Source organism: Lithobates pipiens, unplaced genomic scaffold (genome assembly GCF_037356315.1).
Source record: "Lithobates pipiens isolate NorthernLeopardFrog02 unplaced genomic scaffold, aLitPip1_a1.2 Scaffold_22, whole genome shotgun sequence".
Taxonomy (NCBI): domain Eukaryota; kingdom Metazoa; phylum Chordata; class Amphibia; order Anura; family Ranidae; genus Lithobates; species Lithobates pipiens.
Window position 1 is genome coordinate 315390371 of NW_027507784.1, and position 22537 is coordinate 315412907.

At 45.1% G+C, this 22537-nt stretch overlaps 1 protein-coding gene across 1 annotated transcript in view; it reads right to left on the minus strand.

Annotated features, from left to right (window-relative positions):
* Nucleotides 1-21402, minus strand: part of TEKT4 (tektin 4) — a 111754-nt gene extending 90352 nt beyond the window's left edge. The window contains exons 1-2 of the mRNA XM_077449410.1: nucleotides 20813-21402; nucleotides 15229-15299 (exon numbers count right to left, since the gene is read on the minus strand). Of these exons, the coding sequence (XP_077305536.1) occupies nucleotides 15229-15299; nucleotides 20813-21343 (602 nt within the window). The 5' untranslated portion in view covers nucleotides 21344-21402. The remainder of the gene's footprint in view (nucleotides 1-15228; nucleotides 15300-20812) is intronic.
* Nucleotides 21403-22537: the final 1135 nt, after the last annotated feature.

Consider the following 22537-nt stretch of genomic DNA (forward strand, 5'->3'; position numbering starts at 1 on the left):
TGTGCTGGTTGGAGCGGAGGGAATATTTCTTCAGTTTCTGGCACATGCCCATTCAGATCCGCTGGCATGTTCTTCTGCCTTGGCTCAAGTCCCGGCCAGCCACCTGCCTGCTTATCTCCTTGCCTTCCCTGGCGGAGTGATCTTCCTCCTCTCCCCACCCAGTAGTAGCCGGGCCTGAAGAGTAAGACTTGGCATGCTGTGAGGGAGGCGGCGGCAGCGATGGGCAGAGAGTCACTGATTGGCGCCCAAAAAAAAAGTGTCCCCGGATTTAATTTTAAAAATCTGGTCACCTTATTCTGGGACATGTGTGTGTTCCAGCAGACAGTGCGGCGGGACAGGGGGGAGAACCTCTAGGGGAATCTAGGATGGAAAAAGACCCGGGGGTCCTGGTAGATGACAGGCTCAGCAATGGCATGCAATACCAAGCTGCTGCTAACAAAGCAAACAGAATATTGGCATTAAAAAGGGGATCAACTCCAGAGATAAAACGATAATTCTCCCGCTCTACAAGACTCTGGTCCGGCCGCACCTGGAGTATGCTGTCCAGTTCTGGGCACCAGTCCTCAGGAAGAATGTACTGGAAATGGAGCGAGTACAAAGAAGGGCAACAAAGCTAATAAAGGGTCTGGAGGATATTAGTTAGGAGGAAAGGTTGTGAGCACTGAACTTATTCTCTCTGGAGAAGAGGCGCTTGAGAGGAGATATGATTTCAATTTAAAAATACCGTACTGGTGACTAGACATGTGCGATTAGTTTCGTACGAAACAAAAATTCGTACGAATTTCCGGAAATTCGTACGAATCGGAAATACAAATTTTTATGCATACGAATTCCATACGAAATACGAAATTTTGTTTACGAATTTCGGATCCAAATTCATAACGAAAATTCATAATTAACGAACCTAAAAGTAAAAAACCCAGGAAGTCAGCACAGGGATGGTTGGAACCCTATGGGAATTTATATGCTTACGAATTTCATACGTAATACGAAATTTCATTATCGAATTTCAGAATTTCGGATCCAAATTAACAGAAACATGATTTGTGTTTTGTTCACCAAGTCAGCACAGCACAGGGATGATGGGAATCCCTCATAATGATAAATTCATCATAACAAACATTCGTAATTGTTACGAAAAGTTTATGAATCTATTTTTTTTTTCCGTACAGAACGAAACGGGATGAAACCAAATTTTTTTTTGATGGCGTCCATCTCTACTGGTGACCCCACAATAGGGAAAAAACTTTTTTGCGGAAGGGAGTTTAGCAAGACTCGTGGCCAAATTAGAAGAAAAGAAGTTTAATCTTAAAGCAGAGGTCCACCCTAAAGTGGACCTTCCGCTCATTGGAATCCTCCCCCCCTCCAGCGCCATAATTGGCACCTTTCAGGGGGGAGGGGGTGCAGGTACCTGTACAGTACAGGTATCTGCACCCACTTCCGGGATAGCTCTCTGCGGAAAGGGGCGTAGATTACGCCCCTTTCCGAAAGTCCCCCGCTGCCTGCTGGGAAACACACAGATCCCAGAGGCAGCGGGTCCATCCTTATTGCGCAGCGCGACTTGCGCATGCGCAGTAGGGAACCGGGAAATTAAGCCGAAAGGCTCCACTTCCTGATTCCCATACCCAAGATGGCGGCGGCAGCACCCGAGAGACGATCGAGAGATCGGCTTCGGGTGCCGACATCGCGGGCGCGCTGGGCGGGTAAGTGTCCTTGTTTTAAAAGTCAGCAGCTGCAGTATTTGTAGCTGCTGGCTTTTAAAAAAAAAAAAAACGGCAGAACTCCCAGCGGACTCCCGCTTTAAACTACTTAGAGGGTTCTTTACTGTAAGAGCGGCAAGGATGTGGAATTGCCTTCCACAGGCGGTGGTCTCAGCAGGGGGCATCGATAGTTCCAAGAAACTATTCAATAAGCACCTAAACGACCACAACATACAGGGATATACAATGTAATACTGACATATAATCACACACATAGGTTGGACTTGATGGACTTGTGTCTTTTTTCAACCTCACCTACTATGTAACCATGTAACATCATGCACAGCTCTCTCTCTCACTCGCATGAGAGTTTGCCAGGAAGGGAGGGGGAATGAGTCATAAGAGGGCCAATGAGAGCTGCAGAGCTGGTAGGAGTGACTCTGTGTAAATCTAGGAAGTGAACAGTCAGCAGCTTCAGCTGCCCACAGTTAAAATGGCTGCAGCCAGACTCAGTGGAGGGAGATTTCTGCAGCATATTTGGCAAGTACAGAATCAAAGTATATATAAAATAATATGCAAAGTGGTTGGAGGGAAGCTTCAGAATGGCAAAGATGTTTTATTACAAATTATGTGAGCAGACTGCAGTTCCTCTTTAAAGTCGTAACTACTGTAATTCCGATATTCGCATACATCCGAATTTCCGAATAATGAAAAAATGTGTCCGAATTTGGATTTGGAGAGCAACATGTCTAATTTAGACGTCATACAGGATCTCTTAGATGTAGGTTAACTAATGTAATAAATATAGATCAGTATTCCCTGATATTTATACACTTACCAAGCTCTCCCTCTATATTAATATGAACTATGATTATAAAATGCCTGTTCTCCCTCATTAGTGTGACCCCCATTCACATCCCCTCTTATGTTGCTCCTTCTCTTCTCCCTGTACTGTCTTCCTGGATGACTTAGAATAGAATTCAAACATTTGCCAAGAAGTTGAAAGCTCTCTTAGATGATGTCTATCCTAACGGTCCTTTGCTGGCGCTCTCAAATGCTAAGCCGCCAATCATCCGTCTGGTCACCTCTGACCTCTCCTGTATGGGAAGCGGCTCATCACACAACATCAGACCGCCGTCTTCCTCCCAGCTTCACAACCACTGACAGCTGTCTGAGGCCGCCATCGCCGTAAACAAAACCACAAACGTGTGAACGTGTGGCCAGGCCCGGGGTCATAAAGGTGGACTAGCTTTACGTTTCTCGGCCCAATAACAGGCAACAAAGTCTTCACAGCTGTATTGATTTCCTAAAATATCTTCTCAAAACAGATGGTATTTAAAGTGGTGTTGCACAGAAAAAAAAAATCATTAAAATTCCTAAAAAAAATAAAAAATAAAAAGCATTTGGATTTTTTTTTTAACTCATCTTTAAATGCCTGTTGCTAGGGGGTCCCTCATAGCCTGCCTCCTTCAGCGCCTGGGCTGGTGACATCACTTCCCCTCGGCACAGGAAGGGCTCAGCTCTGCCCCCTCCCTCCTGTCAGTCATCTGGGACAAATGACAGGTCCCAGATGACTGCGTGGCCAATCACGGCATGCGACGCCGCTTGCGCATTGCGCAGTGGGTGCCCGGCTGTGAAGCCACAGACGGGTGCCCACAGTTGCAATGCAGGCGGAGGGGTGGATGAGCGGGGCTTTGATCCCCCCATTCCTGGACCCTGGAACAGGTAAGTGTCCGATTATTTAAAAAGTCAGCAGCTGCAGTATTTGTAGCTGCTGACTTTAATTTTTATTTATTTTTATGGAAACTCCTCTTTAAAGTTGAACTCTATTCTATTCTTTTTTATTCTTTTGTTTTCTATGTTATTCTATTCTAATCTATTTAAATGTATTCTATTTTAAATTCAATTTTCAGAAGACAGTTATATTCTATTTTACTCTATTCTATTGAATTTTATTCTATTGTTTTTTATTCTATTCAATTATTTTCTAGACTATTCTATTCTATATCTATACTAGAGGGAGCAAAAAAGGTGTACTAAAAAAGTAACCACAGGTCGGACTTTAGAGGCATGGAAACAATGGAGAAGTAACAAAAATAAAGTTTTTATTGAAAAAAGTACATGATATAATCACAGTGTTCAAAAGGTTAAAAATCATACGAAAATTATACAATTAGTATAGGGAGCCCTTGTGCGTCTACGCGTTTTGCCGTTAGGTTTCTTCAGGACATGATCAAGGTTCAAAGAAGCTACAAAAAAAGAAAAACCAGTCTCTAAATAATAAACGTCATAAATCTATCCCCTATTTTGTAGACGCTATAACTTTTGCGCAAACCAATCAATATTCGCATATTGTGATTTTATTTGTTTACCAAAAATACATATCGGCCTAAACTGAGGAAAAAAATGATTTATTATTATTATTATTATTATAACACAAGTTATTTATCGATTTATATATATATATATATATATATATATATATATATATATATATATATATATATTATTTATTAAAAAAAACTTTTTTTTATATATATTTTTGGGGGATATTTATTATAGCAAAAAGTAAAAAATATTGAGTTTTTTTTTTAAATTGTCGCTTTTTTTTGTTTATAGTGTAAAAAAAAAAAACGCAAAGGTGATCAAATACCACCAAAAGAAAGCTCTATTTGTGGGGAAAAAAGGACATCAATTTTATTTGGGTGCAACGTTGCATGACCGCGCAATTGTCAGTTGAAGCGACGCAGTGCCGAAACACAAAAAGTGCTCTGGTGAGGAAGGGGGTAAAATCTTCCAGGGCTGAAGCGGTTAACTTAACAATACACTCCACAATTAGTTGAAGTGAAATGAACAGCTTGCGATTTAGATGCGGATTTGCAGCAAATTCGCTGTGAATCAAATGTGAACCGGCCTGAATATCACTTTAAGGATCGGTTTTAATTCGTTCTCTATCACCAAAGCCATTATTTTTATTTTTTGCACCCATGGTAAAATCTGTATATTTTTGCTAGAAAATCATTTAAAACCCCCAAACAATATACATTTTTCTGAAATCAGAGGCCTTGCAGACTAAAATGTGGCTGTTGCAAATATTTATGTTGCACGGTATTTGTACAGCTGATTTCTCAAATCTATATTGTCAGGGAAAATACACTAAAATTATTTTTAGTACACACAAACACATATAATACCCAATTTTTTGGTAAATTTTAACCACTTGCCTACTGGGCACTTACACCCCCTTCCTGCCCAGACCATGTTTCAGCTTCCAGCACTGTCACACTTTGAATGACAATTGAGCGGTCATGCTACACTGTACTCAATTTTTTTTTATTATTATTATTTTTTTATTATTTTCTTGACACAAATAGAGCTTTCTTTTGGTGGTATTTAATCAATTAAAAAAAAAAATGTTTATTTACTTCACCACAGCATGATGCTGCCACCACCATGCTTCACTGTAGGGATGGTATTGGTCAGATGATGAGCGGTGCCTGGTTTCCTCCAGACATGACGCTTGCCATTCAGGCCAAAGAGTTCAATCTTTGTTTCATCAGACCAGAGAATTTTGTTTCTCATGGTCTGAGAGTCCTTCGGGTCCCTTTTGGCAAACTCCAGGTGGGATATCATGTGCCTTTTACTGAAGAGTGACTTCCGTCTAGCCACTCTACCATACAGGCCTGATTAGTGGAGTGCTGCAGAGATGGTTGTTCTTCTGGAAGGTTCTCCTCTCTCCACAGAAACGCTGGCCCTCTGTCAGAGTGACCATCTGGTTCTTGGTCACCTCCCTGACTAAGGCCTGTTCACTCAGTTTGGCCAGGTGGCCAGCTCAAGGGAAATGGTGGTTCCAAACTTCTTCCATGTATGGATAATGGAGGCCACTGTGCCTATTTGGACCTTCAATGCCGCAGACATTTTTCTGTATCCTTCCCCAGATCTGTGCCTCCATACAATCCTGTCTCGGAGGTCTACAGACAATTCCTTGGACTTCATGGCTTGGTTTGTGCTCTGACATGCACTGTTACCTGTGGAACCTTATATAAGCAGGTGTGTGCCTTTCCGAATCATGTCTAATCAACTGAAATTACCACAGGTATAGAAACATCTCAAGGATGATCAGTGGAAACAGGATGCACCTGAGCTCAATTTTCAGAACTTTTTCCACCTTAACCAGTTGCCGACCGCCGCACGACGATGTACGTCGACAGCATGGCACGGGCAGGCATATTGGCGTACATGTACGTCCCTTGCCTCCCGCGGGTCGGGGGCCCGATCGGGCCCCCGCCCGGTGCCTGCGGCGGTCGGTTTTCGTCCGGGAGCGATCCGGGACGAGGGGGCAGCCATTCATTCATGGCCACCCCCACGCGATCGCTCCCGACGAATAGGAATCCCCCGTGACATCACTTCCTCTCCTGTAATGTAAACACAGGAGAGGAAGTGATGTATTCTCTCCTCCGTGTCGGTATTTTTCGTTCCGACACGGAGGAGAGAGGATCGGTGAGTTGCACCAACACTCTACACACACAGTAGAACATGCCAGGCACACTCACACCCCCCCTTTACCCCCCGATCACCCCCCCAATTACCCCTGCCCCCCAGTCACAGTGACACCAATGTCATTTTTTTGTTTTTTTGTTTTTTTTTTTGCATTGGTGTCATTTGTGACTGTAATAACTGTTAGGGCAGTTAGGGTTAGCCCCCTTTAGTTCTAATGTACCCCCCTAACCCCCCCAATAAAGGTTTAACCCCGTGATCACCCCCCGTCGCCAGTGTCACTAAGGCTGGGTTCACATTGCAGCGGTTTATGAGAACGAATGTGATTCGCACCGCACTGCAGTGCAAATCACATCCGATCTCTGTGCGATTCGAGTTCAGCCATTCGCCGCACCCGCCACACCCGCCGCACCCGCCGCAAATTCGCACGGGACCCTTTTCTTGGCCCGCAGCAGAATCGGATCGCATGGGTGTTCACACCATGCGATCCGAGTTTGCAGATCGCACTGCGATATGCGAACTGATCTGGGGGTGTCAGTAACATTTCACTGACACTCCCAGCAGTTCGCATAGGGCAGTGTGAACTGCCGCCGGGAGGCATGCGATGCGGGAACCCGCCGCGGATTCGCGGCGTTTCCGCATCGCTCCAGTGTGAACCCAGCCTAATAAGCGATCATTTTTCTGATCGCCGTATTAGTGTCACAGGTGACGCTAGTTAGGCAGGTAGGTATTTAGGTTCGCCGCAGCTTTTTATAGCGCCAGGGACCCCCATATACTACCGCATAAAGCCCCCTGATTGCCCCCTAGTTAACCCTTTCACCAGTGATCACCATATAACTGTTACAGGTGACGCTGGTTGGTTAGTTATTTTTTTATAGTTTCAGGGCACCCGCCATTTATTACCTAATAAAGGTTTAACCCCCTGATCACCCGGCGGGTGTCATTTGTGACTAATAACTGTTAGGGCAGTTAGGGTTAGCCCCCTTTAGTTCTAAGGTACCCCCCTAACCCCCCCAATAAAGGTTTAACCCCGTGATCACCCCCCGTCGCCAGTGTCACTAAGGCTGGGTTCACATTGCAGCGGTTTATGAGAACGGATGTGATTCGCACCGCACTGCAGTGCAAATCACATCCGATCTCTGTGCGATTCGAGTTCAGCTATACAGATAGTATGGCTGAATTCGTGTCGCACCCGCCGCACCCGCCGCAAACTCGCACGGGACCCTTTTTTTGGTCCGCAGCAGAATCGGATCGCATGGGTGTTCACACCATGCGATCCAAGTTTGCAGATCGCACTGCGATATGCGAACTGATCTGGGGGTGTCATTAACATTTCACTGACACTCCCAGCAGTTCGCATAGGGCAGTGTGAACTGCCGCCGGGAGGCATGCGATGCGGGAACCCGCCGCGCATTCGTGGCGTTCCCGCATCGCTCCAGTGTGAACCCAGCCTAATAAGCGATCGTTTTTCTGATCGCTGTATTAGTGTCACAGGTGACGCTAGTTAGGCAGGTAGGTATTTAGGTTCGCCGCAGCTTTTTATAGCGCCAGGGACCCCCATATACTACCGCATAAAGCCCCCTGATTGCCCCCTAGTTAACCCTTTCACCAGTGATCACCATATAACTGTTACAGGTGACGCTGGTTGGTTAGTTATTTTTTTATAGTTTCAGGGCACCCGCCATTTATTACCTAGTCTCACTAGTGTACCCCTAAATTTAGGGGTGTCTACTTTCCAAAATGGGGTCATTTGGGGGGGGTTTGTGCCATCTTGGCATTTTATGGCCTTCAAAACTGTAACGCCCTTAGAAAGCCTGAAGGCGGTGCTTGGTTTTCGGGGCCCCGTACGCGGCTAGGCTCCCAAAAAGTCCCACATATGTGGTATCCCCGTACTCAGGAGAAGCAGCAGAATTTATTTTGGGGTGTCATTTCACATATGCCCATGGCATGCGTGAGCAATATATCATTTAGTGACAACTTTGTGAAAAAAAAAAAAAAAAGTTTGTAATTTTCCCGCAACTTGTGGCAAAATATAAAATATTCCATGGACTCAACATGCCTCTCAGCAAAAAGCTTGGGGTGTCTACTTTCTAAAATGGGGTCATTTGTGGGGGTTTTGTGCCATCTTGGCATTTTATGGCCTTCAAAACTGTAATAGGTAGTGAGAAGTGAACTCAAAAATTTACGCCCTTAGAAAGCCTGAAGGCGGTGCTTGGTTTTCGGGGCCCCGTACGCGGCTAGGCTCCCAAAAAGTCCCACATATGTGGTATCCCCGTACTCAGGAGAAGCAGCAGAATTTATTTTGGGGTGTCATTTCACATATGCCCATGGCATGCATGAGCAATATATCATTTAGTGACAACTTTGTGAAAAAAAAAAAAAAAAAAAAAAGTTTGTAATTTTCCCGCAACTTGTGGCAAAATATAAAATATTCCATGAACTCAACATGCCTCTCAGCAAATAGCTTGGGGTGTCTACTTTCTAAAATGGGGTCATTTGTGGGGGTTTTGTGCCATCTTGGCATTTTATGGCCTTCAAAACTGTAATAGGTAGTGAGAAGTGAACTCAAAAATTTACGCCCTTAGAAAGCCTGAAGGCGGTGCTTGGTTTTCGGGGCCCCGTACGCGGCTAGGCTCCCAAAAAGTCCCACATATGTGGTATCCCCGTACTCAGGAGAAGCAGCAGAATTTATTTTGGGGTGTCATTTCACATATGCCCATAGCATGTGTGAGCAATATATCATTTAGTGACAACTTTGTGTAAAAAAAAAAAAAAAAAAAAAAAAAAAATTTTTTTTTGTCATTATTCAATCGCTTGAGGCAAAAAAATAAAATATTCAATGGGCTCAACATGCCACTTATCAATTTCCTTAGGGGGTCTACTTTCCAAAATGGGGTCATTTGGGGGGGTTTTGTACTGCCCTGCCAATTTAGCACCTCAAGAAATGAGATAGGCAGTCGTAAACTAAAAGCTGTGTAAATTCCAGAAAACGTACCTTAGTTTGTAGATGTGACAACTTTTGCGCAAACCAATAAATATACAATTATTGACTTTTTTTTTACCAAAGACATGTGGCTGAATACATTTTGGCCTAAATGTATGACTAAAATTGAGTTTATTGGATTTTTCTAATAACAAAAAGTAGAAAATATCATTTTTTTTCAAAATTTGCGGTCTTTTTACGTTTATATCGCAAAAAATAAAAATCGCAGAGGCAATCAAATACCATCAAAAGAAAGCTCTATTTGTGGGAAGAAAAGGACGCAAATTTTGTTTGGGTACAACATTGCATGACCGCGCAATTACCAGTTAAAGCAGCGCAGTGCCAAAGTGTAAAAAGACCTCTGGTCATTTACCAGCAAAATGGTCCGGTCTGAAAGTGGTTAAATGTGACATGTAAACTGTACAACTCAGTGGAACAAACTAAAACCTTTTAGGTGGAGAGAAGTAAAAATAATAAAAATAATAATAATATGGTTGCATAAGTGTGCACACCCTTACACTAATACTATATTGAAGAACCTTTTGATTTTATTACAGCACTCAGTCTTTTTGGGTATGAGTCTATCAGCATGGCACATCTTGACTTGGCAATATTTGCCTACTCTTCTTTGCAAAAACACTCCAGATCGGTCAGACTGTGAGGGCATCTCCTAAGCACAGCTCTCTTCAGATCACTCCACATATTTTCAATCTGATTCAGGTCTGGGCTCTGACTGGGCCATTCCAAAACTTTAATCTTCTTCTGTTGAAGCCATTCCTTTGTTGATTTGGATGTATGTTTTGGGTCGTTGTCATGCCGAAAGATGAAGTTCCTCCTCATGTTCAGCTTTCTAGCAGAAGCCTGAAGGTTTTGTGCCAGTATTGATACTTGGAACTCTTCATAATTCCCTCTAACTTGAATAAGGCCCCTGTTCCAGCTGAAGAAAAACAGCCCCAAAGCATGATGCTGCCACCACCATGCTTCACGGTGGGTATGGTGTTCTTTTGGTGATGTGCAGTATTGTTTTTACACCAAACCTATCTTTTGGAATTATGGTCAAAAAGTTCATCCTTGGTTTCATCAGACCAAAACACATTTTCCCGCATGCTTTTGGGAGACTTCAGGTGTGTTTTTGCAAAATGTAACCAGTCTTGGATGTTTTTCTTCCTAATAAAAGACTTCCATCTTGCCACTCTACCCCCTAGCCCAGACATATGAAGAATATGGGAGATTGTTGTCATGTGTACCACACAGCCAGTACTTGCCAGATATTCCAGCAGCTCCTTTAATATTGCTGTAGGCCTCTTGGCAGCCTCCATGGCCAGTTTTCTTCTCATCTTTTCATCAATTTTGGAGGGACATCCAGTTCTTGGTAATGTCCCTGTTGTGCCATATTTTCTCCACTTGATGATGACTGTCCTCACTGTGTTCCATGGTATATCTAATGCCTTGGAAATTCTTTTGTACCCTTCTCCGGACTGATACCTTTTATCCATGAGATCCCTCTGATGCTTTGGAAGCTCTCTGTTGACCATGGCTTTTGCTGTATAGCACGACTAAGAAAAAGTCAGGAAAGACCTACGGGAAACTTTATTTGGGGTTAATCAGAGGCACTTTAAATGATGGCAGGGGTGTACTGACTCCTATTTAACATGAATTTGAATGGGATTGCTTAATTCTGAACACAGCTACATCCCCCGTTATAAGAGGGTCTGCACACTTATGCAACCACATTATTTTATTTTATTTATTTTACTTCCTTTCACCTAAAAGATTTCAGTTTGTTATTCAATTGAGTTGTACAGTTTATAGGTCACATTAAAAGGTGGAAAAAGTTCGGAAATCATTTATCTTTGTCTATTTTTTTTTACATCACAGAAACCTGACATTTTAACAGGGGTGTGTAGACTTTTTATAATCACTGTATGTACATGTGATTTTTTTTTTGTTTTTTTATTTTTAATACATTTGCAAACAAACTTTTTTCACATTGTCATTGTGGGGTATCATTTGTAGAATTTTGAGGAAAATAATGAATTTAATTCATTTTGGAATAAGGCTGTAACATAACTAAATGTGCAAAAACTGAAGGTCGAATACTATTCATTAAAAAAAAAAAAAAAAAAAAAGAGTGGTTTGAGAAAACACTGCATTATGGCCACTAGATGTTGCTGAAGATCATAGGAAATAAGTATTTATTTTCTATAATCTTTAGCTCCATCTAGTGGCCATGATGCAGTATTATCTCAACCCCGGTATTCTTCTGCATGTGCAGGATCTGGGCACATCATCCTCAAAGACAAGAATGATGGACCTGGACTTTAGGGGAAAAAAATGATTTAGCTTAGAAAATGTATTTTTTCTTGCAATTCTGTCCTAGGTAGGATGAGCTCAGGCCTGTCCGTAGCTCCACATGCCAGTGCCCGCGCCCGCCAGGAAGCTGACACTCTGCAGTGCTGATCACAGGCAGTGAAACACTGGGGATTATTTACAAAAGCAAAATCTACTTTGCACTGCAAGTGCACTTGGAAGTGAAGTCACTGTAGATCTGAGGGGGATATACAAGGAAAATAAAAAACAGCATTTTAGCTTGCACATGATTGGATGATAAAATCAGCAGAGCTTCCCCTCATTTCAGATCTACCCCTTAGATTTAGAGCGACTGCACTTCCAAGTGCACTTGCAGTGCAAAATGAATTTGCCTTTCTTAAATAACCCCCACTGTCTCACACTGTCTGTGTGTGGGGGGGGGGGGGGGGGGTTGGGGGCCAGGGTAGAGGAACATTTAAAAAAAAAAAAAAAAAGGCCGATAGCCAACTTTAATAAATATTCTCTCCTATGAAAACCAGTAGCAGACACTAGATGGCAGCAGATGACCAGGACTGATGCAGAGATAAGCATGTTGGCGTGTCAACTTGGCCAATTGAGTCTTGTTTGTCAAATGAAAGAATCTATAGGACAGAAACAGTTATGCGAGGGGAAAAAAATCAGTGTGAAAAAAAAAAAAAATATATATATATATATATATATATATATATATATATATTTTTTATTATTTGTTAAAAGAAACAATTATTATTTTATTTTTTGTTTTGCATGCAGAGCATTGCTAAAACATACTGGATGAGTTAACTTCTCTATGTCCAAGCTGGCTCTATAGTTCCTATGTGTTTGGTAGGGACATGAGAATAGAAGAACCTGCGTGGGTAGAGAATGATGTGAAAAGTTTTATGTATTTTTATGTATGTTACATAGTTATTTACATAGTTGCATAGTTAATAGTTTAATAGTTACACAGTTGGTGAGTCTGAAAAAACACAAGTCCATCAAGTCCAGCCTGTGTGTGTGCTTTTATGTTATTAGTACATTGTATACCCCTGTATGTTGTGGTCGTTTAGGTGCCCATCTAACTGTAGCAGCTGACTTTTAATAAACAGCCACTCACCTATCCCACGATCCAGCGGTGCACTCACTGCAGCTGCGTTCTCCCCGTGTCCTCCCTGGGTGGCGGCGGAATCTCTACCATGGGCACATGACTGTGACAGCTTGCCGCTTCACAGCTGGGTGCCCGCTGCGCATGCACGAGCGGCACTGCGGTCTGGAAGTCTTCTAGGACCTGCCATATGTCCCAGAAGACTTGGGGAGGAAGAGCTTCTGCTTCCGGTCACCTTGGCAACCAGAGCAGAAGTGGGAGCGGATGCCTCTTGAATTCCGGTACCTGCTCTGCCCCCCAAAACTCAGTTTCACAAACAGGAGCCGGGGAGGAGGCCTTAAAGAGGAAGTTCCACTTTTGGGTGGAACTCCGCTCTAAGCATACACCCCTGCAAGGGTTGTGCTTGCCTGCATGGGGATGCACAGGTGTTCTGGGGACCTCCATGCAGGTAGTCCGATTCATGTCAATTGGGACGCAGAGGCTGTACAGACGCAGCCGCTGCTCCCAATTTGACATCCATGTGGGTCCCCGAACGCAGTGTGCATTTGGGGGTGTGCACTGACACCCGCATGGCCATCAAATTGGGAGCAACGGTTGTTGTATCCGTGCAGCTGCAGCATTCCAATTGGCATGGATGGGACTGTTGGACTGGGGATGCTTGGAACGCTGTGCAGGTAAACATGACCCTTGCACAGGTGTATGCTTAAAGCGGAGTTCCACCCAAAAAAGGAACTTCCTCTTTAAGTAAAGGTGACCTCCTGATATGCCACATTTGGCATGTCATTTTTCTGTGGGGGGAGCGGGTACCCTCTTTTTAGAGGGATCCAGCTCCCACTTCCTTCCAGGGCACAACAGCACCGGAAGGAAGTTCACCTCTCCCCCCTCCCTCTTGACAATCATCTGGGACACGTCACTGGTCCCAGTTGACTTTCACATAGTCACAGTGCACAGCGCGGCTCGCACATGCGCAGTGTGTGCCCGGCTGTGAAGCCACAGCCGGGTGCCCACAATGACAATGCCGCAGAAGAGCAGGGCTTAATTTGCCCACATCGCTGGACCCTGGGACAGGTGAGTGTCCGATTAACTTTAACACTTTTTTGTATAGCTCCTGACTTTTATATGGGTGGAACTCCGCTTTAAGTACACCCATTTAAAGGAGGCCTTTCATCAAAAACGGGGTAAATCAGATGGGTGACTTGTCCCTTATTAGATGGCCCTCTTCTAAATTTTCAATCAGAGAACATCTGCCTCCAAGCAGGCTGTTTCTTGCTCTTTAGCTAACCCATAGTGCCCTAGGAATCCTATGTCATGTATTATAAGTTTATTTGTAAAGCAAAGATTTTGCATGGAGAACAAAAACAAATGAATGGTTTAAAAACTTAATATCATCTATAATAGAAATGACCAAAAAAGAAATATAGTTTCCCTTTAAGCCCCTGATAATTCTGTTCCTATCATACTCTGGTGGAACCACTAACCAGTTTATTATATCAGTTGGCTACTTCAAGGCGGTCTTCTAAAACTTTATTACCCCAAACTACTGCTACCATGATGAAGCCAAGTGAGTGTATCTCACTCCTCCTGTTGCTCTATTTTTAATCTTAAATAATAAATATTTATTATATACTTACTAAGGAAATCTCTGATGAAGGTGAGACTTTATTAAAAAAGTTGTAGCCAAGGGCAGCTTGTCAAACGCATTACAATTTAATTGTACAGTTTTCAATCAGAGAACATCTGCCTCTAAGCGGGCTGTTTCTTGCTCTTTAGCTAACCCATAGTTCTCTAGGAATCCTATGTCATGTATTATAAGTTTATTTGTAAAGCAAAGATTTTGAATGGAGAACAAAAACTAACCAGTTTAGTATATCAGTTGGCCACTTCAATGAGGTCTTCTCAAAACTTTATTACCCTGAACTACCGTGAACTGCTACCATGATGAAGCAAAGTGAGTGGGTCTCACTCCTCCTGCTGCTCTATTTTTAATCTTAAATAATAAATATTTATTATATACTTACGGTATTTTCCTGGACCATTGTGTTTTTTGTGGATGAATAACATTTAACCTGTAGAAGATATAACCTGAGGACATTCAATGTTGCCCCGTTCATACACAAGGAATGTACTAGCAGTTTTGTTGGATGAATAGCGATGCAGTTTATTTTTAATTTTTTTGTAGAAATACCCGCCTGTGTACACCCAGCTATAGACATATGTCATTGCAGCCGTATGATCCTGCAATTGTCAAAATACTTTCTTTCCATAACTCTTTGTTCTGATGTTATGTATGCTATATATTTCCTTCCAGAGAAAAATATTAAAATAAACTTTGTGGTTTTATCTGAAAAAACTATTATCTTTGGTTTGGATTGAGGTGATTTGAAGCAATGATGAGAGTGGTGACAGTGAGAGTCTGCTAGAGTCTGTCTGATGGATGGAATCCACCATTATAATCTAGACATTATCTGCTGGATGGCTTCCATCATTATTATCTATACCTTGTGGGTTGGTTTGTTCCACTATCTGCCATTCCTTATCTTCTGGATCCCCCATCCACCACCCGCTATCTGCCCTGTGGGCCCCTCCCTGCCAGGGCCCCCCAAAATGTGCTCTACCTTATCTGCTGGATGGTTTGCTCCAGGGTCCTCTTCAGAAGTTCTTGAACGTTCCTAATCAGCTCCACTTCCTAGGAGGGAGAGGAAACGTAGATTATCACCAGGATTCTAATGCTGATGTGTATGGCCATGTTGGTTTATGGTGTGCAATGTACGTAGGAGGTGTGCTCTCACATGTATGAACTTTTCAATGGAAACAGCATTTACACTCACTGGACACTTTATTAGGCACAGCTTGCTAGTACTGGGCTGAACCCCCTTTTGTCTTCAGAACTGCCTTAAAATGATTGTAAATGATCACCCTGTAAAACAACCTATTCAGTTTAAAGGGGTTGTAAACCTTCATGTTTTTGCACCTTAAGGCATCCTATGTATTAAGGTGAAAAAACACCCGGCAGTCACCGGCCCCCCAGTCCCCACAATTTTACTTACCTGAGCCCCTTCATCTCTTCGGTGAGGATACGCTGTCATTCTCTCCACGGGGTCCCGGCTCTTGATTGGATAGATTGATAGCAGCGCAGTCATTGGCTCCCACTGCTGTCAATCAAATCCAATGACGCGGGCGTGGGGGAGCGGGGCCGAGTCCGGCATTCATGTCTGTGGATCGGGGGAGCGCTTCTCAAATGGGGTTATCTGATGCGGGGAGGAGCCGAGAGAGCGGCCGGGGATCCCAGAAGAGGATGTTCAGGGGCCACTCTGTGCAAAACGAGCTGTACAGTGGAGGTAAGTATGATATGTTTTTTATCACATGTTTGTTATTATATAAAAAAAATAAAAATAAAATAATTATCCTTTACGATCACTTTAAAGGGGAAGTAAATCCTGATGAGTTTACTTCCTCTTTGATTCCCTGCAAAGGTAAAGCATAATGGACTACTATGCATCGCATAGTAGCCCATTATGTGTCACTTACCTGACACAGGAGTCTGCGATGTCACCGCTGTCCCCTGTAGTCCGGAGCATCCATCTTCTTCCGGATATCGCTGCTCCGGCCACTCACAGCGCCGGAGCAGCGATGACGTCACTCCCACGCATGCGCGCGGGAGCCGCTACTAGGGATGAGCCGAACACCCCCCGGTTCGGTTCGCACCAGAACTTGCGAACGACCCCCGCGTTCGGTACGAACGTTAGAACCCCATTGAAGTCTATGGGACTCGAACGTTCGAATTGGAAAGTGCTAATTTTAACGGCTAATATGCAAGATAGTGTGCTAAAAAGGGTTTGGCGACCTGCCTCCTGCCTCAGGGGACATGGGTCACTGCAAAAAAAAGTTTTAAAAACTACCGTTTTGGCGGGAGCAGTGATTTTAATGACGATTAAAGTGAAAAAAAAAGTGAAATATTCCTTTAAATATGGTGCCTGGGGGGTGTCTATAGTATGCCTGTGAAGTGCCACGTGTTTCCCGTGTTTAGAACAGTCCCTGCACAAAATGACATTAAACGGAAATAACACCATTTAAAACTGCTTGCGGTTTTAATGTTATATCTGGTTCCTGCAATATGGTTGAAAATCATTCAGAAAAATGGCATGGGTAGCCCTCCCTGCCCATTACCAGCCTATTTGGGTCTTGTACACATATTAAGGGGAACCCCGTACCCATATTAAAAAAAGGAAATGCGTGTGGCCCTCAGGCCCTATATACTCAGAACAGCAGTATACAGGCGGTGCAAACAAGACAGGGACTGTGTAGGTTTGTTGTGTTAAGTTGAATCTGTTTGTCATTTTCAACCGGTACATTTTTAAAGTGTAGCTCCAGTCAAAAAAAATATCTTTAAGCTTTTTGGAAAACATAGGGTAGGGTTATCACCCCTGTATAATTTTGTTTTGTCGTCCATCTTTTTTCATCTCACTTGCTGCTGTCTCCTTGCGTTTGCAAGTAGGAGATGTTTGTAAGTTGGATGTTTGAAAGTAGGGGCCTGCCCTATATTATAGCGGTATGTACTGGGTACAGAGCACGCAGACAGCACGCACTATCTCCTAACACTACTGACTGCAAGCTCTATTATTAACCACTTGTTAGCCCAATGTTTGCATAAAGTGAAAGATGAAGTTATGCTGAGTAAATAGATATCAAACATGTCACTCTTCAAAATTGCACATGCCCGTGGAATGGCGCCAAACGTCGCTACTTAAAAAATCCCCATAGGCGACGCTTTAAATATTTTTTTACTGGTTACATGTTTTGAGTTGCAGAGGAGGTCTAGGACTAGAATTATTGCTCTCGCTCTAACATTCTCGGCGATACCTCACATGTGTGGCACATGCGAGCACATGGGGACATGGGCGCTTAAATTTTTATTTTATTTTTTTATTGTTCATTTTACTTTATTTTAGTTTGACATTTTTTTTCCCAAAAATATATTTTTGATCACTTTTATTTCTATTACAAGAAATGTAAACATCCCTTGTAATAGGAATATGGGATGACAGGTCCTCTTTACAGTGAAATCTGGGGGGTCAATATGACCCCACATCTCACCTCTAGGCTGGGAAGCCTGAAATAAAAAATTAAAAAAAAGATTCTGGCTTTGATCGTACTGGCGAGTTGGTAGAAGCACCAGAGGGCGGTGAGGGGTGGGGGTCGTCTATGGCTGGGTACTTCAGGGTATCACCGTGTATGGCTGGGTATCTCTGAGTATGGCTGGGTATGGCAATTTATGGCAGGGTATTACAGAGTATTGGCGGGGTACTACAGAGTAATAGCAGGGTACTGCAGAGTATTGGGGGTACTGCAGAGTAATGGCGGGTACTGCAGAGTATTGGGGGGTACTGCAGAGTAATGGCGGGGTACTGCAGAGTAATGGCAGGGTACTGCACTGCAGAGTAATGGCGGGGTACTGCACTGCAGAGTAATGGCGGGGTACTGCAGAGTAATGGCGGGGTACTGCAGAGTAATGGCAGGGTACTGCACTGCAGAGTAATGGCGGGGTACTGCACTGCAGAGTAATGGCGGGGTACTGCAGAGTAATGGCGGGGTACTGCAGAGTAATGGCAGGGTACTGCACTGCAGAGTAATGGCGGGGTACTGCACTGCAGAGTAATGGCGGGGTACTGCACTGCAGAGTAATGGCGGGGTACTGCAGAGTAATGGCGGGGTACTGCAGAGTAATGGCAGGGTACTGCACTGCAGAGTAATGGCGGGGTACTGCACTGCAGAGTAATGGCGGGGTACTGCACTGCAGAGTAATGGCGGGGTACTGCAGAGTAATGGCGGGGTAATGCAGAGTATGCACTGGTATTGCAGAGTATTGGCAGGGAATTGAGGGGTTAAATTCGGTGAGCAGCGATGTGGGCACTGCAGATGCAGCCCACATCGCTGCTGACACCGATCTCTTTCCCCTCCGCTGTACCGATCGGTACAGAAAGGGGAGGGAGGAACAGGCGTCATAACATGACGCCGGTTTGTTTCCAAGTGATCACTCCGTCATTTGACGGAGCAATCACGTGGTAAACGGCCGCTATGAGCGGCCGTTTACCGTGATGCGCCGGGTCCTATGGACCCGGCGGTCACGGATGCTCTCGAGTGCGCACACCTCGGGGCACGCGAGAGCAGAATTCTGGGAGGCCGTTAATTAACGGCCTCTCTGAGTTAAACAACCGCCCTGAAGCCGTTAATCGGCAATGGGCAGTTGTTAAGTGGTTAAAGCTAGATCACTAGCTATATAGGTGAGGTGAATATAGTGGTGTATACTGCAGTCAGGGCACAGACAACAACCACTACACAGCAGCAAGATAGGAAATCAGCCAAAAACGATTGGTGTGTACTGTGTTGAAGGTACACAGAACACCCACTGCTTCAGATGCAAAGTAACACACTACAGGAGGCCGCCTTAAAGGCGGCCTTATATAGTGTGGGGCGTGCACTACACAGTCTGAGCTATGATTGGCCACAGGCAGGATGCCTGTGGCCAATCATGGCTCTCCTCGCTGCCGGCGCTGCGATTGGCCAAGCATGCGGGGTCACAGTGCATGCTTGGCCAATCATCGGACAGCAATGCACTGCGCCAACGCAGTGCATTGTGGTCCGCGCGCGCGTCACTCGAATTTTGACGCGAACGGCCAAAACGTTCGGAATTCGCCGAACGCACGAACAGCCAATGTTCGAGTCGAACGTACGTTCGACTCGAACACGAAGCTCATCCCTAGCCGCTACTAACAGCATATTACCGTAAGCAGCGGCATGCTGCTAACGGTGATAGTGCGCCTGCGTGCTGCTGTCTACGGCGCATTGGCGCCATAGACAGCTGTCACTGTCTAAATATCTCCTAAACCGTGTAGGTTTAGGAGATATTTCTTGGACCTACAGGTAAGCCTTAATCTAGGCTTACATGTAGGTCAAAGTAGTTTGTAAGGGTTTACAACCACTTTAAGGCTGGGTTCACACTGGTGTGATACGGGAACCACAGAGATTCCTGTGCGGGTTCCTGCATTGCGTTGGACTCGCAGGCAGTTCACACTGCTCTATGGGAACCAATGCGGTTGTCATTGTAAAGTTAATGACACCCCCAAATCGGTTTGCAGATCGCAGTGTGAAGTTTGGAATCGGACAGGAATTGGATCACATGGGTCTGAATACCCATGCAAAACGATTCCAGTGCTGACCAAAAAAAAGGGTCCTGCACCATATTGGTCTGAATGCGATGCAAATTCAGCCATACAAAATGGCTGAAGAAGCTTCCAGAGCTTAGGGAGGGAAATTCAAATAACCATCCTGAATATTTATCATGCTCCAGCCAATCCCTGGAGAGGCGTGTTCAGAAGGGGGCTGGGAAGGTGATAAATAGTCTGAAGCACTGGAGATCTGGGTTCTCTCTCCGCAGGAGTCCAGAACCTGAGGGGCTGCTGCCCTCAAGCAGTCAGTGGACGATGCAGCTGTTTAGAGGCCCCAGTGGTGTGGGGGCTATGGGCCTGGATGGATTTTCCTAGAAACTCATTATAGGACTTCAAGCGGAGTGCCACCTTAAAAAAAAAAAAATTTAAAGTCAGCAGCTACAAATACTGCAGCTGCTGACTTTTAATAAATGGACACTTAACTGTTCCAGGTTCCAGCGATGTCGGCAGCAGAGGACGAGCAATCTGCACCTCCCTCCCCCCTGAAAGGTGCCAATTGTGGCACCGGAGGGGGAGGGGGGGTTCCGATGAGCGGAGCTTCCACTTTAGGGTGGAGGTCTGCTTTCACCTAAGGGGAGATGCATAAGAGACTGTGCCTTGGTAAGCTCTACCCCCAGGCCTGCCCCTTGATAAGCTCCTCCCACATCCAATGTGCCTTGGTAAGCTCAACCCTTAGTACTGCCCCTTGATAAGCTCCTCCCATATTCAATGTACTTTGGTAAGATCCACCCTCAGTACTGCCTCTTGATATGCTCCTCCCACATCCACCATGCCTTGGTAAGCTCCACCCTCAGTACTGCCCCTTGATAAGCTCCTCCCACATCGACTGTGCTTTGGTAAGCTCCATCCTCAGTACTGGCTCTTGATAAGCCCCTCCCACATCCACTGTTCTTTGGTAAGCTCCACCCCAGCGCTGCCCCTTGGTAAGCTCCACCCCCACGCTGCCCCTGTTTGGTGAGTTCCTCTCTCTTACCTTGATGAGCTCTAGCTCCGCCCCGTCGCGCACCAGCTCCCCGCCCTCTCTGCGCTCACGGCAGTGCAGGTTGTCGGTGGAGATGATGAAGGGGACGTCAGTGGCGTCCAGCGCCGCCTGCAGGCGGTTCTTGCACTGCAGGAGGAGGTGTGTCTCTGCGGTGACGTCACGGATCTCCCTCTCTAGCTCCGCCCTCCAGTAGTGGACATCCAGCAGCCTCTCTCCCAGCTTCTTGGTGGAGTCCGCCTGGCTGCGCTGTGCCCGCGCCTCCAACTCCGCCGACAGCTGCTTGGCCTCATGGCGGTTCTTCTCCGAGCCGTCCCGGTCACTGAACGCCTGGTAGAAGGACGTGTAGCCGGCCTGCTGCCATTCCTCCAGGAGGTACTTGGCGGTGCGGAAACCGGCGGTGGCCAGGCCGGACGAGGAGCTCTCCCCGGTGTTATAGGGCGCCTCCACCGAGCGCACGGGCAGGCTTTGAGGGGGGACAGTCTGCGGGGCGGGGGGCCGGGAGACGAGGACCTGAGCGGACATGGCGGACTGCGCTTCACCTGGATTCAGAACCGTCACTATGGCAACGCTATCAACTATCCGGAAGAGACGCGTCTGGTTGCTAAGAGACCGGGCAAGGCGGGGATTCGGTTGCTTTGCAACAGGGAGCCAATGAGCGCGCTCGGCACGCCCTTTCTACCCAACACTAGCTAATCAGAATTGGGCAAAGTTGATTCCCCGCCCGCATTCTCAGCTCTATGTATGTAGAGTTTCCTCAGTGCCAAAACCCAGGCGATGAGGCTCGGGGCACGACGCGGCTATTTCCAGTCTGCTCTCTTCTAGAGCCGTCCATTCATTTCAATGGTGTCTGATCCTTTCATTAGTTGTCCTGCATTGAACTCAATGGTGCTGCGGCTTAGGGTGTGTTAGCAGAAAAACGTATGTTATAAAATGCCCCATGTGCTGCTGGGCTGCCCTATGATGTCACTATGATGTCACAGGTCTTCATTTCATCTTCTTAGGGCTAGTTTACATTTTGCTTCAAAACAAGGCTTTCGGACAGGCTTTGTTAAAGCTCTCTAAACGCTGTCACTAAATAAAATGGTTATCCTACATTCCTGTTTACACCTTGATTTGCTTGGCGCTTCAGTGAGGCTTTGTGGAGCTTCAAGTGAGCTTTGCCATAGACTTCTATGGAGGATTTGAAGACGCTTTGAAGCACCACTAAAGCTACATGGGGTATCATTTTTGAAGCGAAGCAAAAAGTAAAAGCAAGGTGTAAACAGTACTGTAAGCTTACCATTTTATTTAGTGACAGGAGCTTTGACTGGTGTTTAGTGAGCTTTAACAAAGGCTGTCCGAAGCCTTGTTTTGAAGCAAATGTAAACTAACCGTCAATGTGTGTTGAAGCCGTAGCAAGTGTATATGAGCCCTTACAGGGATAAAAACGAAATGAAAAGTACACCACATTTCCCTCCACTGACAAAAACTATGACAGAAATCAATTCAGTTTTCTAAATTAAAATGTGAGGAGGGAGGTTTACCCTCGAGAACTTCCAGTTTTCACGGAGCTCCGGCTGTGTAGAGCCCCTGAGTCTTTCTCTCCCAGCAAGTAAGTCCATAGCATGCTTACCACTTAGTTGTTAGCACTGTGTATTACAGGGCTCCGCAGGACCACGGTCCAGAGTACTGTGCATTACAGGTCTCCTCTTCAGACCATGGTCCAGAGCACTGTGC